The 18,257-nt window shown below is 67.4% G+C and overlaps 1 protein-coding gene across 5 annotated transcripts; it reads left to right on the top strand.

Annotated features, from left to right (window-relative positions):
* Positions 1-171: 171 nt before the first annotated feature.
* On the top strand, positions 172-17,242 carry INF2 (inverted formin 2). Of its 5 annotated transcripts, XR_001179825.2 has the most exons (24): positions 173-376; positions 1,954-2,353; positions 3,566-3,681; positions 3,763-3,922; positions 4,303-4,336; positions 4,829-4,970; positions 5,721-5,862; positions 6,005-6,703; positions 7,160-7,305; positions 7,390-7,451; positions 7,960-8,062; positions 8,266-8,351; positions 8,703-8,803; positions 9,451-9,521; positions 9,609-9,716; positions 9,807-9,877; positions 10,693-10,813; positions 11,156-11,320; positions 11,439-11,541; positions 11,812-11,973; positions 12,540-13,139; positions 13,613-13,669; positions 15,912-15,980; positions 16,348-17,242. XR_001179825.2 is itself a non-coding variant. In XM_013057339.2 (23 exons), exons 1-22 carry the CDS (start codon positions 290-292, stop codon positions 15,938-15,940), a joined length of 3,708 nt encoding a protein of 1,235 aa, XP_012912793.2. In that variant the 5' UTR covers positions 172-289; the 3' UTR covers positions 15,941-15,980; positions 16,348-17,242. The 5 variants fall into 5 exon arrangements, 4 of the variants coding, with proteins under 4 accessions (XP_012912793.2, XP_012912791.2, XP_044930420.1 ...); XM_013057339.2 differs by lacking the exon at positions 13,613-13,669 and having other exon boundaries at positions 172-376; XM_013057337.2 differs by having other exon boundaries at positions 15,912-17,242.
* The last annotated feature ends 1,015 nt before the right edge of the window (positions 17,243-18,257 follow it).

Here is an 18,257-nt window from a genome sequence, read left to right on the forward strand (position 1 = left end):
CCTGGGGCTCTTGGCTGGAGAAGACACTCAGGAGGCTGGAGTCCTGGCCTGGGAGGGTTCGTGCTCTAGCCTCTCCGCTGTGCCAAGGAAACAGGGACTGGGGCCAGTGGGGCGGGTGTGGGGGCGGGGAAGGGAGGGTCATTCCTGGCTGCCTCTTTTAAGCTGCAGCACCCACGGTGGGCGGCAGTGTGTGCCAAGGCTGCTCTGCTGTGCTCTTCATGGTGCCGGGAGCGGCCCGGGAGGGACCAGAGCCGCAGCCAGCAGCAGGGCTGCTCAGCGGTTCACAGGGATGAGAAGCCAGCAGAGCGAGAGGGGCAGCCCAAAGCAGGGCTTGGAGTGGGTGGGCGGAGGCAGCCGGAAGGTCCTGCGCATCTGGGTGAGTGGACCGTGGGATACGGGGCAGTCCCAAGGGCTAACCACACGCCACGCCGCACCCTCCCCACAGGGTCGCCCACACCCGCGGCCTCCCAGGATGCTCCCAGTGGGCTGCTTCCGGAGGTTTGGGTGAGGACAGCGCGTCTCATGCAGGGTGAGTGGCCCGGTGGGCCCAGAGCCCATGCCCCAGCAGGCCGGAGCCTCTCTTTCCCTCAGCCAGGCCGCCTCCCTGGGGCACCCCACGGGCCTGCGCGGCAGCCAGCCAGGGCCTGGGTGAGGGGCTGCAAGTGGAGGAGAGGCTGCAGGAAGGCCAGGCCATCCCTTGCGGGACAGGGGCTCGGGGAGCACAGAGGACGCGCAAGGTGCTCACTGAGGCAGAGGGGGCGGGGCCTCGGGAATGCTCGCCGGGAGCCAGGCCAGGGGCAGACTTCTGGGCTCCTGTCCCCTCTCAGCCTCCAGCTCCTGTAGGGCCTCCGATGGCCCCTGGAGTCCCCCCCCCCCCCTAAGGTTCTAGGCCCGGCAGCCCTGAGAGGGAGGCCGGGCTGGACGGCCAGCCTCTCTCCACCCTTGGCCTGGGCTCCAGGCTCACTCGGTTCTGCCTTTTCCAGCTCTGGGGTATGGGCACGTGACCTGGCTTCTCCAGTGCCACCCTTGCTTCTCCTGTAACTTCGGGGGCTGGGGTGGGCAGTGGCGAGCGCAGGCCCTGGGCCTGAGGCACGGCGGTCCTCCCATGCTCTGCTTCTCGGGCCCCTCTCAGCAGCTCCGTGCTGTCCTTCTCACGCACTAAATGCAAGACCCAAGCCATACATGGTTGCAGGAGAGCCTGGCCTGCCACTGACCTTTGAGGCCAGTCCCCAGGGGCTCTGGCCAAGGACAGAGTCACCGCCAAGGGCCCCCAGGAGCGTGGCTTGGTGGATGTGGTAAAGGCACAGAGGCACAGCGGGTATGGCCTCCTTTGGGGAAAGGCTGGTGTTGGGGGCATTCTTGGAGGGGGTGTCGCCCTTGTTGAGACTGCATTCAGTAAAGTCCACATGCCAAGGGTTTAGGGGGACATCCGGTCCTCTGCCCATACAGCCTGACCACCTGAGGGCCTCGGAGGCCAGGGCCTTGCAGGGCCCCATGGGGCCCTGGCCATGCTTGTGATGGGGGGTGGGCTCCAGACATGACCCTCGAGGCAGCCCCTTCCCCAGCCACACGCCTGAGGCTGTGGGCAGCCCCCAAGTGCCCAGGGTCTGGAACAGCCCCTCCCAGTTCTCCCTATCTGAGTCTGTCCCCGGGGCAGGGGAAGTGCTCTGGGACAAGATAAGGGAGCCCCAGAGACGCCACTTCTGGTGCATTGTCACCACTGAGTCAGTGGTGTTCCTACCGGTGTGGCCACCTCGAGGTCCTCGGGCGGACGGGGAGGCGTCCGTCGGGGGCGCGTGAGAAGCCCGTGGACGGTGGCGGCCCTGACGGGGCAAGGGCACAGCTTCCCCCCTCCCAGGCCTGTTTGGCAGGTGGAGGGAGACACCACAGGGGGAGACCCCGCCTCCCGTCGTGGGCTGGGGGCTCACGGCAATTCTCCCTCTGGCCCCACAGTTCGGCAAGATGTCGGTGAAGGAGGGTGCGCAGCGCAAGTGGGCGGCGCTCAAAGAGAAGCTGGGGCCCCAGGACTCGGACCCCACGGAGGCCAACCTGGAGAGCGCGGACCCCGAGCTGTGCACCCGGCTGCTGCAGATGCCGTCCGTGGTCAACTACTCAGGCCTGCGCAAGCGCCTGGAGAGCAGCGACGGTGGCTGGATGGTGCAGTTCCTGGAGCAGAGCGGCCTGGACCTGCTGCTCGAGGCCCTGGCGCGCCTGTCCGGCCGTGGGGTGGCCCGCATCTCGGACGCCCTGCTGCAGCTCACGTGCGTCAGCTGTGTGCGAGCCGTCATGAACTCGCAGCAGGGCATCGAGTACATCCTCAGCAACCAGGCCTACGTGCGCCAGCTGTCCCTGGGTGAGCCGCGGCCGCGGCCGGGGGCCCAGACGGCCTCCCGAGCTCAGGCTGGGGCCCTGCGCCACGGAGGGCAGCGGGAGGGATTCCTGAGGAGGAACCAGGTGCCCGTTCGCCCCAGGTCTGAGACGTCCAGGTCAGCTTGGAGCCGTGGTCCGCCAGCAGCACCTAGTTGCCCCCTCTGTTCCGTGGCTTTGCCTGGTCTTCCCGCCCAGCCCTCTGCCTGTTCACGCCCTGCCCCCTTCCCCGCCTCCGGCCTACAGAACCCCCCACCCCCACACCTGCCACCCTGGTCCGTGCCCTGGCAGCCGGACTCATCTGGGCCAAAAACACACGTCCAGCGGCGCGCCCCCGCTTACACTGTACCTGGCCGCAAGCCCCTCGGAGCCTCACAGGTCACCGCCGCTCAGTTCTGGCCAGCACTTGCAGCTGGAGGCATCCTCCACGCCCCCACACACCCCGCCCCTGCCCACTCTGCCCCGCTCCCACCTCCTGCTCAGGCTGCTCTGTGCCTTGTGCACCTGCTGACTCCTTAAGTTCTCACTCTCCATCGCCTCCTCCAGGAAGGCTCCCCAGGCTGCACCTAGTGTTAGTCTCCAACCTTTGGGAATGACCTCAGGTGGTCCTTAGTGAGCAGGGGTCCCACTGTGTTCCTGGCCTGCTGGGCTGTCCTGCTCTGTGGCAGCAACCCTGTGCCCCGATGCTTGGGGCTCTAGGGAGGGGTGGGGGAGTGCTGGTGGGTCGGCCCCTGGGAGTGGGCGCATGCCTGTGTGGAGTCCTTTGTGGTCTCTCAGCAGGCCAGCTGAGGGACACCCCCAGAGCTTTCCCAGCCCAGGGGATGAGGTGGGAGGCAGGGGCTCATGAAGACAAGGAGGTACCCTAAGCTGCTGGGCAAAGTCATGGGCTTGGCCCGGGAAGCTGTGCCAGTGTGAGCCTTGGGCCCAGAGCCAGCAGGGACCACTTTCAGAGCTAAGGCCCAGCTCAAGCAGACTGACCCTGCATGGTCTGCCTCTCCTTTCCTGGAGAGATCAGCGCCCGGGGAGGGGGAGGCCAGCCCCTGATGTGGCCCGTGGGCTGGTGCAGAGTGCCCCCTGGTGTCCACCTGCGGGCTCTGCCTGTCCAGCTGGAGTGTGGGTTCAGGACAGCGGGGAGCAGGAGGAGCCCAGGCCTGGTATTGATGGGGGGGCCCCGCTGAGACTCCCTGACCCTCCGCAGCTCTGGATACATCCAACGTGATGGTCAAGAAGCAGGTATTTGAGCTGCTGGCTGCCCTGTGCATCTACTCCCCTGAGGGCCACGGGCTGACCCTGGACGCCCTGGACCACTACAAGGTGAGCCCTGGGGCACCTGGGTGCGGGCCAGGCGTGTGCTGACCCCGCCCGGGGCACGTGCTGACCCCACCCGCCCTGCAGACGGTGCGAAGCCAACAGTACCGCTTCAGCGTCATCATGAACGAGCTCTCCGACACTGACAATGTGCCCTACGTCGTCACCCTGCTCAGCGTGGTCAACGCCATCATCCTGGGCCCCGAGGACCTCCGCACCCGCACCCAGCTGCGCGGGGAGTTCACGGGTAACCACCCACAGCCCGCCCCAGTGCCCCCTGCGGGACCCCGGAGGAAGGCTCTGGGAAGCGGCCCCCAGCAGCTCCCTGTGGTGGACTCGGGGCCCTGGGGCCCCGGACATGAGTCCTGCATGGCTCTCAGTGTAAGGCTGACCCCCCAGCTCCGGTCCTGCCAGTGGTGGCCGTGCCATTTAGTGTGCCCTCCAGAGTGTTCCTGGCACTCACAGGAATGGCAGGTCCCCCTCCCGCCCCATGGGCTGGACGTTCTGGGTGGTGGGAAGGAGCCCAGGGAGAGAGCAGAGGGGAAGGTATCAGAAGATGCAAGCGACCTCGGACGGGGCTGACCCGAGCAGCCTCCGAAGCCCGCTGACCCCAGTGTCCCTTCCCAGGGTTGCAGCTGCTGGACGTTCTGACGCGGCTACGGTGAGTCCCCATCACTGTTCTCCAAAACCCGGCTCACCCTCCCCTTGGGCCCGGAGCAGCACCTCCCGACGGGCAGAGGGAACTTCAGGCGTAGCCCCCGCGGGCCCGCCCCGCTAAACCCAGGTCCCGGAGACCTCGCCGTTGTCATCCGTCACGCTGCCTGACGGGCCGCCCAGCAGGGCCACCCAGCAGCTTGGCGGGTGCCAGATAAAACAGCGACCGTCCCGTTGGTGTGAGCACGTCCCCGGTAGCGCGTACGGCATACTTAGGCTAAACAGCACTTGCCGTTTTCCTGAAACTCAAACTTACTTGAGTTCTGGGAACCCATGCAGCTGAGAACACCCCTCCCGGGCCCCTGTCAGGACCACTGCCCCAGCTATGGGGCCCACGTGCCCAGCACACCCCGCTCAGGGCTGTCTGTGTGTCTGTCCCGGGTTGGGAGGGAGGCGGGTGGGGCAGCAGCCTCAGCCCATGCGGCCCCTCTCGCCCCAGAGACCTGGAGGACGCCGACCTGCTGATCCAGCTGGAGGCCTTCGAGGAGGCCAAGGCCGAGGACGAGGAGGAGCTCCTGCGCGTCTGCGGGGGCGTCAACATGACTAGCCATCAGGAGGTCTTCGAGTCTCTCTTCCACAAGGTGAGCCAGGGAGCAAGCTTGCGGGGAACTGGCTCCAGAGACGGGGGTCCAGGGCTGTGCTGTGGCTGCCTTCCCTGCCCCGGGAGACCCCACCCTGACCAGAGCCGTAGGGCCAGACCTGGTGCCCCAGCAGGGAGCAGCGAGGGGCTGGGGGCGCTGGAGACAGGAGGAGCCCAGAGCCAGCGCAGGCGGCCTGGGGCAAGTCTTCGCTGGCACAGGCCCAGAGCCAAGGCCACAGGACCCTCTAGGACATTGTCCCAAAGATCAGAGGTAGCTGAGCTGTCCAAACCTCCAGCCAGCGGATGCCCTCAAATGGCCCCAGGGTTGTCTAGACCAGCAGGAGGCGGGAGGCTGGGTTCTGGTCCAGTTCAGGCCCTCCCCAGTGGGAGCGCCTGTCCTTCACTGAACTCAGGGCTCTCGGCCAGGGGACGAGTGTTGCCAGGAGACATCCAGGACATCTGGACGCATGTGGGGGGTCTCAGTGGGGCAACGGGTCCCACTGGCTTTGGGTGGATGGAGACCGGAGATGCCGGGCCACCTCCCACCACACGCAGGGCCGCCCCTAGCATGGAGCGGTGTCTAACCCCCAATGTCACCTGGGCACCGGTCTGGGAAGCCGGGCTCTGGCCCATCAGCAGGGCCCTTGCGAGGCACAGAGCAGCGATGGGGCGGACGTCCCCGGTGGTCTGACGCCGTTGTCGGCCCCGGGAAGGGCGCGGCTACCAACCTGTCCTTTTCCTCCCCGTCCAGGTGAGCTGCTCCCCTGCATCGGCCCGGCTGCTGTCCGTGCTGCAGGGTCTCCTGTACCTGGAGCCCACCCTGCCCTCCAGCCAGCTGCTCTGGGAGGCCCTGGAGAACCTGGTGAACCGGGCCGTGCTCCTGGCCAGTGACGGTGAGCAGGTGGGGCGGTGTGTCCCTGACCCCAGCGCAGCGGACAGTGGGGCGTTAGACCATGTGGGAGGGCGTCCCTCCTCGGCCCCTCGCCCCCCCACCTGCTCGGGCATTCTGCCCTGACCCTGGACACCCCCACACAGTCCAGGAGTGCACCCTGGAGGAGATGGTAGAGCGCCTCCTGTCCGTCAAGGGGCGGCCACGCCCGAGTTCCCTGAACAAGGCCCACAAGAGTGTCCAGGCCGACCTAGGCCAGAGCCGGAAGGACAGCGCGCCCCAAAACAGTGGCTCCCTGAAGGCGGATGTGGAGGAGCAGCAGCCCGAGGCCGGGCTCAGCGGTCTGCACCTCACCGTGCAGAGGGCGAATGGCTCGGTGGCCCCACAGCTGCAGAAACCCACCCCAGTCCCACCCGCTCCCCCGCTCCCCGGCTCCTCCTCAGCAGGGCCCCCTCCCCCGCCCCCACCACCCCCACCGCTCCCACCGACCCCACTGCCAGTCCTGGGGGCCCAGGCCTCCCCACCCCCTCCCCCACCCTCTCCCCCACCCCCGCTGCCCGTCTCTGGCGGGGCCCCACCTCCCCCTCCTCCCCCACCTCCTCCACTCCCGGTCCCGGGGTGCCCCCCACCACCCCCACTACCTGGCCTGGACGGGGGCCTTCCAACACCCCCTCCCCCGCCCGGTCCCTCCGGCGCCTCTCCGGTGGGTGGGGAGGAGACCATCGTGGCGCACACGATCTCGGCCCAGGGCTCTGCCCCCGTCCCCAGCCACCGGCGAGTCCTCGCTCCCTCTCTGCGCATGAAGAAGCTCAACTGGCAGAAGCTGCCGTCCAACGTGGCCCGAGGTGAGGACCCCCGTCTCCCTGGCCGCGGACCCCGCCCTCCTGCGCACGTCCCCCCGCCGCGTGTGGTGTATGTGCCTGGGTCTGGGCCAAGGGTCCCCCCGCCTGCGGGCCGGACTGGTCAATCTCCGCCCTGGGCTCGCTCCTCCCCGGTCGTCCGGGGCGGGGGGTTGGGGTGGGGACAGGGGCGGGGACCGGCCAGAAGACCCTTCCTCCCGCACTTGCCCTGGTAAGCCGAGATGTCCGTCTGCGGTCACAGCCCCTGCCCTGCCCGGGCCCCGGGGTGCTGATGCTCGGTCAGAGAAGGTCAAGGCCCAGGCTTATGAGACGGCCGGTTCCCCGCCAGCCGGGACACGGGCATGCGTGTGTCCGTCCATGTGCACGCGGCGTGATGGCGACCGGAGGGCATCCCTGGCCCCCAGGGCCGGCGTGAGCCTGACCGGGGACCCCGCCCCCCAGAGCAGAGCTCCATGTGGGCCTCGCTGAGCAGCCTAGGCGCCGAGGTCGTGGAGCCCGACTTCTCCAGCATCGAGCGGCTCTTCTGCTTCCCTGAGGCCAAGCCCAAGGAGCGCATGGCCGCCCCCGCCAGGAAGGAGCCCAAGGAGGTAGGGCTGGCCTGGCCCAGTTGTGGGGGTACACGGGTCTCTGTGCAGCCACAGGTACCAACACCAGGGCGGGGTGTTTTCCAGATCACCTTTCTGGACTCCAAGAAGAGCCTGAACCTCAACATCTTTCTGAAGCAGTTTAAATGGTGAGCAGCTCGTCCTGCCGAGACCCTGCCCTCTCGGGCTGTGCAGTGCCTTGGGTGGGGGGTCGCTCCGGGGAAGTGCGACTCTCCCTCCCTGGGGCCAGTCGGTGCCCCAGACGGCCCCAACTGGGGGCCCTGGAGAGCCCCAGCCTGCTCCTTGGGGAAGCGGAGGCCCAGACAGCAGCGGGCGGTGCCCCCGGCCCCCGGGTCCTTCCCTGCAGCTGCTGAGCGCCGGCTCCTGCCAGCGAGGTCCCTGGGCATGCGTGAGCCCCCTGCCTGGGTCCTGAGCAGCCCCCAGGAAGAAGGAGCAGGGGTGCCCTGACAGGCAGGGAGCACGGGAATCGGCCTCCAGCCACGTTACTGTGCGACCCCAGGCAGGTGGATTGCCTTCTCTGTGTCCCGGCAGCTCGGGCCTGAGCCGCAAAGAGGTCATGCGCTGAGGTCCCCCAGGAGCCCAGAGGAGGGGCCGGCGCGCCCTCTGCTCACCGAGACCACGCCCTCTCTCCCGCAGCTCCAATGAGGACGTCACCGCCATGATCCGGGCTGGGGACACCACCAAATTCGACGTGGAGGTTCTTAAGCAGTTCCTCAAGCTCCTTCCCGAAAAGCACGAGGTGAGTGGGGCAGAGCCTAGCCGGCCCTGCCCAGGTGCTCCCCACAGGGAAAGAGGAGGGGACGCACGGACACACGGACACACGCAGCTGTGCTGGACATGAGTGGGCCCTGGCGGGCAGGCATGGGCAGGTGCCGGGCGGTGCGGGGGCTTCCTGGGAGGGGATGGGGGCCAGGGTCCCACGTGTGCGCTTTCTCCCTGCAGATGGAAAACCTGCACTCGTTCACGGAGGACCGCGCCAAGCTGGCCAACGCCGACCAATTCTACCTCCTCCTGCTGGGCATTCCCTGGTGAATGGGCTGCCCTCGGACCCCAGGGCCCACTGGCAGGGATGGGGCCAGGGGAGCCGGGCCCAGACTTAGAGGAGGGAGTGCGGCTGTGCAGACCGTTCCCTTGGGGCTCCATGGGGAGCCCGCACGTATCCTTCACGCTCCCCCCTGCTCCGAGAAGGTGGGGAGCCCTGCAGGGGGACAGCTGTCTTCCGGGTCCCGTGTGGGTGTTTGTCTCAAGTGCCCCTTCCCAGGCCCTACTCCAGTCCTGCGGAGTCCCCATCTGGAACCCGGCCCGGAAATGTGCACACTGACCAGGGCCAGGCTGTGGGCCCCCGTGCGACAGGCCCTGATTCCCCGCTCTGTCCCCAGCTATCAGCTGCGGGTGGAGTGCATGCTGCTGTGTGAGGGCGCGGCCGTCGTGCTGGACATGGTGCAGCCCAAGGCCCAGCTGGTGCTCGCCGCCTGCTGCAGTGAGTGGGGGGCACAGCCTGGGGCCGGGGGGGCCCGGAATCCACACGGCGAGTGGTCCCGGGGCACGGACCTTCCCCACCTCACCATAGACACACCCCCTGCCCTAAGGCACATGCCACACACACGCACTCGCGTGTGCGTTCACAGACGCATACAGGCACAGGCACACGCACATCTGCGCACACAGACGCAGGCCCCCGTGCACGCGCGGGCTCACATACACAGAGACAGGCACGCACATCAAGGGGCGTGCTCAGGGACACCTGTGAATGCTCAGCAGTTTTTCCAAAAGAGGGTCAAGCAGGAATGTACCCCAGCCCCAGGGCAGGGACGCACGTAGTGGACATCCACTCCCATGTCAGCCACGATCCCTGAAGCCCCAAGGGATGGTTAGCTGAGAACCAGGGAGGCCACAGCTCCAACCTTTCGGAAGATTCCTCTCAGCAGCATCCTACCGGATAGGGGCCAGGAGTCATCTGCTCCCGGGGTGGGGAGGGTGCAGGAGTGCAGAGTCCCTGGGCCTGCTCCTGGGGGGGCTGGAACCCCTGGGGACCGCACCCTGGGGAGGGGAGGGGAGACCCCCACACCCCAGCTGCAGACCCCTCGCAGCACCTACCCCTCCCTCAGCCCTGGCGCCCTCCCCCAGGCCTGCTCACCAGCCATCGGCTGCCCGTCTTTTGCCAGCTGATCCTGAAAATTGGAAACTTCCTCAACTATGTAAGCGGGCCCCGCCCCCCTACCCCCCATGCCCACCCCCTCCCACCGGGCTTCAGGGGCCCTTACTCCGCACCCGGACCCTCGCAGGGCAGCCACACAGGGGACGCCGACGGCTTCAAGATCAGCACGCTGCTGAAGCTCACGGAGACCAAGTCCCAGCAGAGCCGCGTGACCCTGCTGCACCACGTGCTGGAGGTGGACCCGGGCTGGCCCCACTCCCCCCTCAGGCACCCCCGGGGCCAGGGTGTGGCCACCACCACACTCACCCGACTTGTCCTGTTGCAGGAGGCAGAGAAGGGCCACCCAGACCTCCTGCAGCTGCCCCGGGACCTGGAGCAGCCCTCCCAAGCAGCGGGGTAGGTGCCCCCTGCCCCCCCACGGGGCTCGCCCGCACCGGCGCACCCACCAGCACCCCACCTCTGGTCCTGGCCAGTGAGGTGGCCGGGCCAGGCTGGGTCCCCAGGAACCACTGCCGCCTAGAACGGTCATTTTCACATCTGAATAGGACTTTGGGCCTCGTGGCCTGTTCCTAGGTGACTTACGGCAAGAAATCGAGACCTAGGAGCGGTAGGGAGCAACCTGGTCGTGGTCACACCAGGGGTTAGGCTCAGGCCACCTTTTTCCAAGGCTGAGCCTCATAACAGCCCATGAGGAAGGCCGTGCCACGCCCGTTGTACAGATGAGGACACTGAGGCCCAGGCTAGTGGGGCTGCATTCCTAGGGTCACTCGGCCCAGAGGAGCAGCTCAGGGAGGGTGGCCTAGACCTTCCAACTCCAGGTACACGCTGCTACGGGAGGTTCTCAGGCCTGAGAGCCAAAGATGGGCTGAGCTGCTGGGGTCCCTGTCCCAGCACTTCACCCCCGGCACCGCCTGGCCCTTCCTGGAGCTCTGATATGCTTCTAGAACCTGAGGGCAGCCCAGTGTCCCCCGCAGTCCCTGTGGGTGTGCTGTCCGCTGTCCCTGCCATCCTCATGGGTGTGCCACCCAGTGTCCTCCGCTGTCCCCACGGGTGTGCTGTCCACTGTCACCCACTACCCTGAGGGTGTGCCGTCCAGTGTCCCTGCCATTCCTGCCGGTGTGCAGGCTGAAGGCCCCCACTAGCCCCTCCGCTGACCCTGCAAGACTGGACATCAGCTGTCACCTGACCCCGCCTGGCTTTGGGGTTTTCAGGATCAACCTTGAGCTCATCCGTTCGGAGTCCAGCACCAACCTGAAGAAGCTTCTGGAGATGGAGCGGAAGGTGTCGTCCTCCATCCCCGAGGTGCAGGAGCAGTACGCCGGACGTCTCCAGGCAAGCTGGGCCAGGGTCCGGGCCAGGAGGCAGCTGCTGGGGGGTCTCCTGGGTGGTCGGGGAAGACAGGCCAGGGTGAGGGGCCCCGTAGGAGGGCAACATGCTGTCCGTGATCCCAAGGTCGTTCCTGCAAGGGAGAGGCTTCCTCTGAGCCTGGGGCCTGCAGTGCCCAGACCTCTCTGTCCTGCTCAGACGACACCGGACACCAGCAGCGGCCATCCCCCTCCCGCAGCCGGGCCCCGCCCTGCCCCCAGGGCTACCCCGGGGCCGTGACCCTTTGAGGGCCGGTGGTACCTTCGGTGGGGCTCTCCCTGGGCCATGACCGCGCCCTCCCGTCCCCAGGCCAGCATTGAGGCCTCCCGGGCGCTGGATGAGGTGTTCCAGGCCATCGAGGAGAAGAAGCTAGAGCTGGCGCGGTACCTGTGCGAGGACGCGCAGCGGCTGTCCCTGGAGGACACGTTCAGCACCATGAAGACCTTCCGGGACCTCTTCGTGCGCGCCCTGAAGGTGGGCCGGGTCCGCAACCCCTCCCCGGGCTCAGGCAGAGCTGCTGGAATCACGGGGTGCCGGGCTCGTGCTGTCCTTCGAGGGCTGGGGGTCACGGGCTCCCCGCCCACCCACGCAGGACAACAAGGACTGGAAGGAGCAGGCCGTGAAGGCCGAGAGGAGGAAGCGGCAGCTGGCGGAGGAGGAGGCCCGGAGGCCACGGGGCGAGGACGGGAAGCCGGGTGAGGCCAGGCCCTGGCCGGGGGCCCAGGGGGAGCGGGGGGGGGGCCTTGTCTGGGGGTGGGGGGGCAGGGAGAGCTGGGGGGCCCCAGGGGGAGGGGGGCCCAGGGGGTGCCCAGGGGGAGCGGGGGGCCTCCGAGGGGCCGGGTCTCATCCCCTAGCCTCGAAGCTCTGGGGGCACCGCCCACCCCTCCTCGTCATCTTCCCAGGGTCACGTGGGTGGGGTCCAGGGACCCGCAGGCAGCCTATCTCAGGGTCTGGGGGCCTTTCAGTCAGGAGGGGAGTCGGGAAGCAGGAGGAAGTGTGTGTCATCGACGCCCTGCTGGCGGACATCAGGAAGGGCTTCCAGCTGCGGAAGACGGCCCGGGGCCGGGGGGACGCGGAGGGGGGCGGCAAGGCAGCTGCCACGGACCCACCGAGGGACAAGGCGCCTGGTGAGAGCCTCTCCCACCTTTCATCACTGTCTCCCTCCTGCTTTCCGTGCTGCCTGCTACCTCTCCTCCTCCAGGAAGCCCTCTCTGACCTCATGGGAGAACCCCCGTGGTTGCTTGGCTGCCAGAGAAATGGCACAGCCATGAAGTGGGGCTAGAGGGTCCGCTCGGCCTTCTGGTCCCCTTGCCGGTGGCAGAGGGCTCCCTGCAGCCCCCTCAGGCAGTGGGCCTTTGACCCGTGTCTTGGGGCTCGGGGCTGCTGAGGTGGTGGGAGAGGTGGGCCGGGGCCTGGGGGAGGGGCGCTCCACTCAGCGCGGCTGCCCGGAGTTGGGGGCTCTGGGGACGGGCATGAAGTTGGCCCAGTGTCCCCCGCCCAGCCACACCACGGGCCTGCTCTCTGGGAACCCACACTTCGGGGCCACCAGGGCAGGTTCTCGGGGCAGTGGGCTCTGCAGTGCTGGTGGCATTCGGGTAGATGTTGAGATGGACAGAGGCCTCTGCTTGGGCACGCCCGCAGGATGGCCTGGGAGTCGGGCCCTGCCCTCAGCTGCCGTGTCCTGTGTCCACAGCGGCCACCAGAGTCCCTGCAGAAGGCACCGGTGGCCCAGCCTCTGAGCCCCAGAGCTGGGATCTCTCCGACGCCACTGCCCCTGGCCCGCAGCCCATTGCAGACCCGCCACAGGGGAACGGGCCTGGGTCCCTGGAGAGGCGTTCTTCCTGCTACATAGACGCCAGCGACGTCCTGACCACCGAGGACCCCCAGAACCCCCAGCCTTGTCAGGGCGCCTGGCCGGTGGTGCTGGGCAGTGCACAGGCCCTGAAACCTCTCAGGCTGTCTGGTGACAAACCCCCTGGGGCCACGGGGTCAGGCCAAGATGCCGAAGACCCCACAGCCCCTCGAGGCGTCCGCCGGGCTGAGGCCGACAGCACCGTGGAGGGGACGCAGGAGGCTGACCTCCCTGCCACAGGTCCTGGCGTGGCTGCGGATGGGGAGGGGGACCAGGAGGACACGGCCCCAGATTCTGCACTGGACACGTCCTTGGACAGGTCCTTCTCTGAGGACACAGTCACGGACTCTTCAGGGTCCGGCACTCTCCCCAGGACCCGGGGACAGGCCTCAAAGAGGATGGGCAAGCGGAGGAAGAAGCGTCCCTCGAGGAACCAGGAAGGTAACTTGGGGCTCCCTTCGCGTCGTGCCTTGTCCCCCAAAGCAGGGCTCGCGGGTAGGCAAGGCCCACGGAGCGTGGGGACTCCGGTGTGTGGTCAGAGCTCGTCCAGCCCCAGCAGGGCCTCCGCCTCTCGCTGCCGCTGGCCGTTCCCTCCTCTTCCTCCCGAGAGTGGGTGATTCCCAGGACACCCCACGTCCTGCAGGAGAGGAGACAGCCACCGTTCTGCGCGGGGGAGGAGCAACTTTGGTTGGGGGCGGGCGGCCCTTGTCCCCACAGCCCAAACCCCCTAACTCCTGCTTCATGCCGTCCCCAGCAGGGAGCGGCAGCTGGGGCGGGTGTAGCCTGGGGCTGCCCCAGGCCCAACGGGTCTGGCTCCGTGTCCACACCGCCCGAGCGTCCGGCAGCCCCCCAGCTCCGAGTTCAGGGCAGGCCAGGAATAAGCCGTTGAGTGCGTTTCTCTTATTTGAAAGCAGAGGTTGTCCCTGACTCTGACGATAATAAAACAAAAAGACTCTGTGTGATCCAGTAAGGTAGGTACTCGTGCTGGTGTCCTGCACTAACGGTGGCCGCGGAGGCCCGGTCCGCGCCCAGCCCCTCCTGGACGCTAACCTGCCTCCCTGCGGCCCGCTTGGGCCTGTCGGCAAGCCCTGTCCTCCTGTGCTGCTGGTGCTGGGACCCGCCTGGCCGTCTGCCTTCTCTTCCCACTCTGGAAGGGTGGGAGCCGTGCCTCGCTTAGCTGGTGTCCGCTGTGTGCCAGGCGCGACCTCGGAAGGTGCACCGGGTAGAGGGGCTTCAGGAGGGTGGGGGCCTCCGAGCGGGACAGGCAGGCGGGGGTCGCCTCTGCCCCAAGCAGTCCGGCTAACCTGGGGCTTTCCTGACTTCTATCTCCCAGGGTGGTAACCTTTGCTCTGAGACCTTCCACGGGGCACACCCCAGCTCTAGTCGGGCCACAAATGTCCCCAGGGAGGCAGTGAGGGACAGAAGCAGTCCCAAGGTCCGGCTGCCAGGAAGAGACGGGCCATGGGCCCTCTCCAAGGGATGGACATGCCTCCCCTCCCTTGTAGCCAGGTCCTGGAGACCGCAGATGGGTCTGTAGGCACATCCCGGGTCCACAGCACTGGGCCTCCCGGGACCCCGAGGATGGGCAGGACCATGGTTGTCTCAGATGTGGCCCAAGAGGCTCACAGGTGCAGACAGACAGGCCTGGGGTCCCTGCTGCGTTCTGGGCCGTGCTGATGGCGAACCGATCCACTTCCTCGGGAGGAGGGGACCGCCTGCAGCCAGCTCGGTGCTGACCCAGAGGGCCCAGGGCATGGAGGAGAGGTGTAGTGGTGCCCAGAGGAAGCAAGGGCAGGCGAGAAGCCAGGCGCAGCCCCCGGACGGTTTATTCCCCGCTCTTAGTACGGGCTTTAGCCTCAGTCCCCGAGCTTGCTGCTGGGATTACTTTCGAAGCCTGGCTCTCTGGTGAAACACCAGCGAGCACTAGCGAGTGGGGCTGTGGGATCTTTGGGTTTGGGGTTCTGGCAGCCATGTGTGGCCACGGTCCAGGGAAAGCCTGGTGTGCCCAGCACAGCTCTGCGCCCCCGCAGGACCGCCCCCCTGTCCTCCGGCACAACAGTCCACTGCCTCCCCGGGCCCCAACATGCCCTTGGCTGGGAGCAGGAGAGAATCTCACCCTCTCCGTCTCAAGCTTTTATTTGGAAAAACGGCCACCAGATGGGGGATTTGTGAGACCATAACGACCACCACGCGCCCTCCACTCTGAAACGGCAAGAACTTTCCAAAACTAGCAAAATTAATAGCATTTGTCGTTGCTCTCAGCTCACTGAGGGGTTGGAAGGTTCAAGGCGTCTTGCCGCCTGGCCCCCAACCCGGCCCCCGGGGTGTCCTAAGTGAGGCTGCGCTCAGGGGTTTGGGGCAGGAATTCCCACATGACCTGAGTCCACCCCAGAGCAGGTCCAGAGGGGCTCGGGACCCCTTCTCCCACGGGCCGGGGCCTGGAGGCCGACTGCCTGGTTGAGGCGGTGATGTGGGAGCCCCTGCTGTGTGGGGTCCTGGCACCCTGGGGCGCAGGGACAGAAACCCCGCTCTGAGGGACTTTTGACCTTTCTGCCTCTCGTTTGTGTGCCTCATCTTTTTCACTCCCATCTGCTCAGGACCCCGGGGGCCTGGGGTGGGAGGGGCAGGGCGTCAGCAGGGAAGCACAGAACAGGGGCCCTTGGACCAGAGGGCTCTAGGGGGCCGGGGGCCTGCCGGGCCAGGTAGGGGGCGTCCAGGTGGCAGGAACCAAGGAGCTGTGGCCGCTGGGAAAGGACAGGTCTGACGCGTCCGGCGCCAGGGGTCGGGAAGCCGGAAGCTCAGGGAGAGGCAGCCAGCGGGACTGATGGGGGCGGACAGTGTGGCCTGGCCCTCGGGGAGGGGTGAAGTCAGGTGGGAGAGAAGGGCCTGGTGGGGCACAGGGCCTGGTGGGGGTAAGGCAGGGGTGGGGCAGGGGGCGGAGAGCAGGGCCTGGTGGGGCTGGGGGTGGGGAGCGCAGGCCCAGGGATCGGGCCTGGGCGGGTGGACAGTGCCCGCCGGCTGGGGGCCATCCCGGCGACTTCCACCCGGAAGGGTCTTGCTGCCGGAAAACAAGGGCCGGGGTCAGCGTGGACCGAGGGAGACGCAGTGCAGCCGCCCGGGCTGTGGCGGTGGGACCACAGGAGCCTGGGGACCCGGAGGCAGGCACCTTGCTTGGCACTGTCCTAAAGATGCTGTTCCTCTCGCTTCCCACAGGCCTCAGCCTTAAGCCCAAAGCCAAGTGAGAGTGCTGCGGCCGGCCCCCACCACGGTGGGCCCCCGGAGGTACTGCTGAGCTGGGCCCCTCCAGGGCCAGGCTGGAACCGGGCCCCTGGGAAACCAAAACTCTGTGCCTTACCCTCCGGGGAGGTGGGCCTCCCAGAGCTGCTTGGGGTGCTCTGGCCGAGACCCAGCAGGCCCCAGCGCCCGGCCTCCTGGCCCCCTCCTGGACAGCCTGCACGCCCCCAGCCCCCGTGTGGTCTGCTTTCTGAATGCCGATGCCCACGCCCACACCCGCATGCCCCATGGCACGGCCCGCAGGGGTGAGGAGCCTCGGCTGCGTCCCCAGGGCGCCTCTCTGCCGTGCCCTGCCCTCCAGCCCCGGGCGCTCAGAAGCTTCTGGAGACGGGCCCTCACAGACCTCTCCCCACAGAGCCCGGGAGCCGGACAGAGCTGGAGCCCCCACACCCCGCCCACCGCCTCCTGACCCAGCCCCTGCGCCCTGCTCCCCGCTCCCAGTTCCGCCTCTCAGCCTGCTTACCTGGGCTGGGGCAGAGCGGTTTTTAACGGAGTTGGATTGTTTCCGTATCTGCTCTTCTGCGGTAGCTGAGCTGGGCATAGGTGGGTGGAGGACCCCCGGGCCTGCGGCAGGGGCAGGCTGGCCGGCGTGGTCCCTCTGCCCAGCAAACAGGTGGGGGACCCTGTGGAGCCGGCCCCCGCCCCCGTACACCCAGCCTTTGCTGCCACCAGGCTTGGCCACCATGTCACCAGAACGGTTGTCGCTGTGGCTATAGCTGCTGCAGCCTCTGGAGGGACTGGGCTCCACCCCTGCTAGGCTAAGAGGAGGCAAGGACCCAGGCCTGGGGGCGGCCAGCCTCCCCGCCCCACCCCTGCCCCAGGTCTGTGCTCCTGAGGCTGGCGTACGGAGAGGCTCAGACCAATAAAGAAGAAAGCCGGCCCAGGAAGTGCTGCGTGGTGTTCAGGAGCGGCGAGCAAGCGGGCCCTGACCCTCGCCGCGGCTGCGCTGGCCTGCCCACTGCCCCAAAACCCCCCCGGGCCCAGGCCGGAGCAGGTGCCCGATAGACCCCAGCGTGGGGGCGTGGGGAGCCCAGCACCTCTGTACAGAAATCTCGCCCATGGACTCCAGCGGGTTTCCACAGCCGTCAAGCACAGAGATTCAGTTCTAGAACACTCCATCATCCCCCCGAATTCTCTTAGCAGGCGTGCCCCGTGCCGCCTCCCCCGGCCCCTAAGTCTGCTTCCATCTCCATAGATTTGTTTTCTGTGGACATTTCCTATAAACAGAGGCCACTACATGGCCTTCCGTGGCCGGCTTCTCCCACGCAGCGTGTTTGCGGGGTTCACCACGTTGGAACGTGGGTCAGGACTCTGCGCCTTTGCCTGGCAGAGTGGGTGGGCCTCACAGCATGGACGGCCCCAGGGGGTGGGGCTCCTGTGCGAATCAGCCCCGAGTCGGTGGCCGTTCACGGAACCCTGAGGTGCCCGAAGTAGCGGCACTGCTTTGCCCTCAAGGGCATGAGCGCCTGTGCCTGTGGTGACCGTGGGGTCCGTGTCTGCGACCACCGAGCATGAGGCTCAGTGGCTGAGCCCACCCCACTCCCACAGGGAGCCCCCCAACCTCAGTGACCTGGGCTGCCATGACCCTGGTGACAGGCCCATGGTGCACAGGTCGCTGCAGGGGGACGTGTTCTAATTCAGGCGAGGCCGTGTGACAGGCCAGGCCCGGCTGCCGGCAGGGACAGGGCTGTTTATAGAAAAGCCCGACCCCCCCCCCCGCCAGGCCCACCTGCTATTTATAGAGCCAGGCCTGGGGGAGTTGCTGCTGCTGCCTGCCAGCATTTGGCCCCGCAGATCCCGTGTGAACCCCCATAGTGGCCCCCTGAGCCCCGCGCTTCCCCGAAAAGGCCCCAGCTAGCACCCAGCCCTGCCGGGACTCCAGCCCATCACCCCTCCACAGGCGTTCCAGAGGCAGGAGACAGCCCTTCCCACCTTCCTGCTCCCTTCGGCCACCAGGCCGCCTTTTTCTCGTCTACAAGGCCAGCGTCTGCCCCAGGTCCGCTCCCACCGCCTTGCCCTGGTAACACCCAGGCACCCTGGCCACAGCCCCTGCTGGCCACCCGATGCCTGCTCACCCCGGCCTGCCCAGAGTCTCCCGCCCTTCAGCCACTTCCCACAGGTGGGCAAGGGGGTGCTGCTGTCCCCCAGGAAGGCCAAGGACCAGAAGCCCACCCCGCACACCCCGCTTGTTGCTTGCATTACGGCGTTTGCCTCACAGCAATGCCGGAGAAAGGAACCAGTGGGGTCCCCATAGGAGAGAACAGG

The sequence above is a fragment of the Mustela putorius genome, unplaced genomic scaffold, assembly GCF_011764305.1.
Source record: "Mustela putorius furo isolate JIRA1106 unplaced genomic scaffold, ASM1176430v1.1 tig00000129_pilon_pilon_pilon, whole genome shotgun sequence".
NCBI classification, from domain to species: domain Eukaryota; kingdom Metazoa; phylum Chordata; class Mammalia; order Carnivora; family Mustelidae; genus Mustela; species Mustela putorius.

What these genes read in the sequence shown, in the direction of transcription:
- INF2 (XM_013057337.2), top strand. Translation starts at nt 290, where the DNA reads ATGAGAAGCCAGCAGAGCGAGAGGGGCAGCCCAAAGCAGGGCTTGGAG. An exon ending in GGAAGGTCCTGCGCATCTGG is followed by an intron (nt 377 to 1,953) that starts GTGAGTGGACCG and finishes CTGGCCCCACAG; the next exon opens with TTCGGCAAGATGTCGGTGAA. An exon ending in TGCTGCACCACGTGCTGGAG is followed by an intron (nt 9,717 to 9,806) that starts GTGGACCCGGGC and finishes GTCCTGTTGCAG; the next exon opens with GAGGCAGAGAAGGGCCACCC.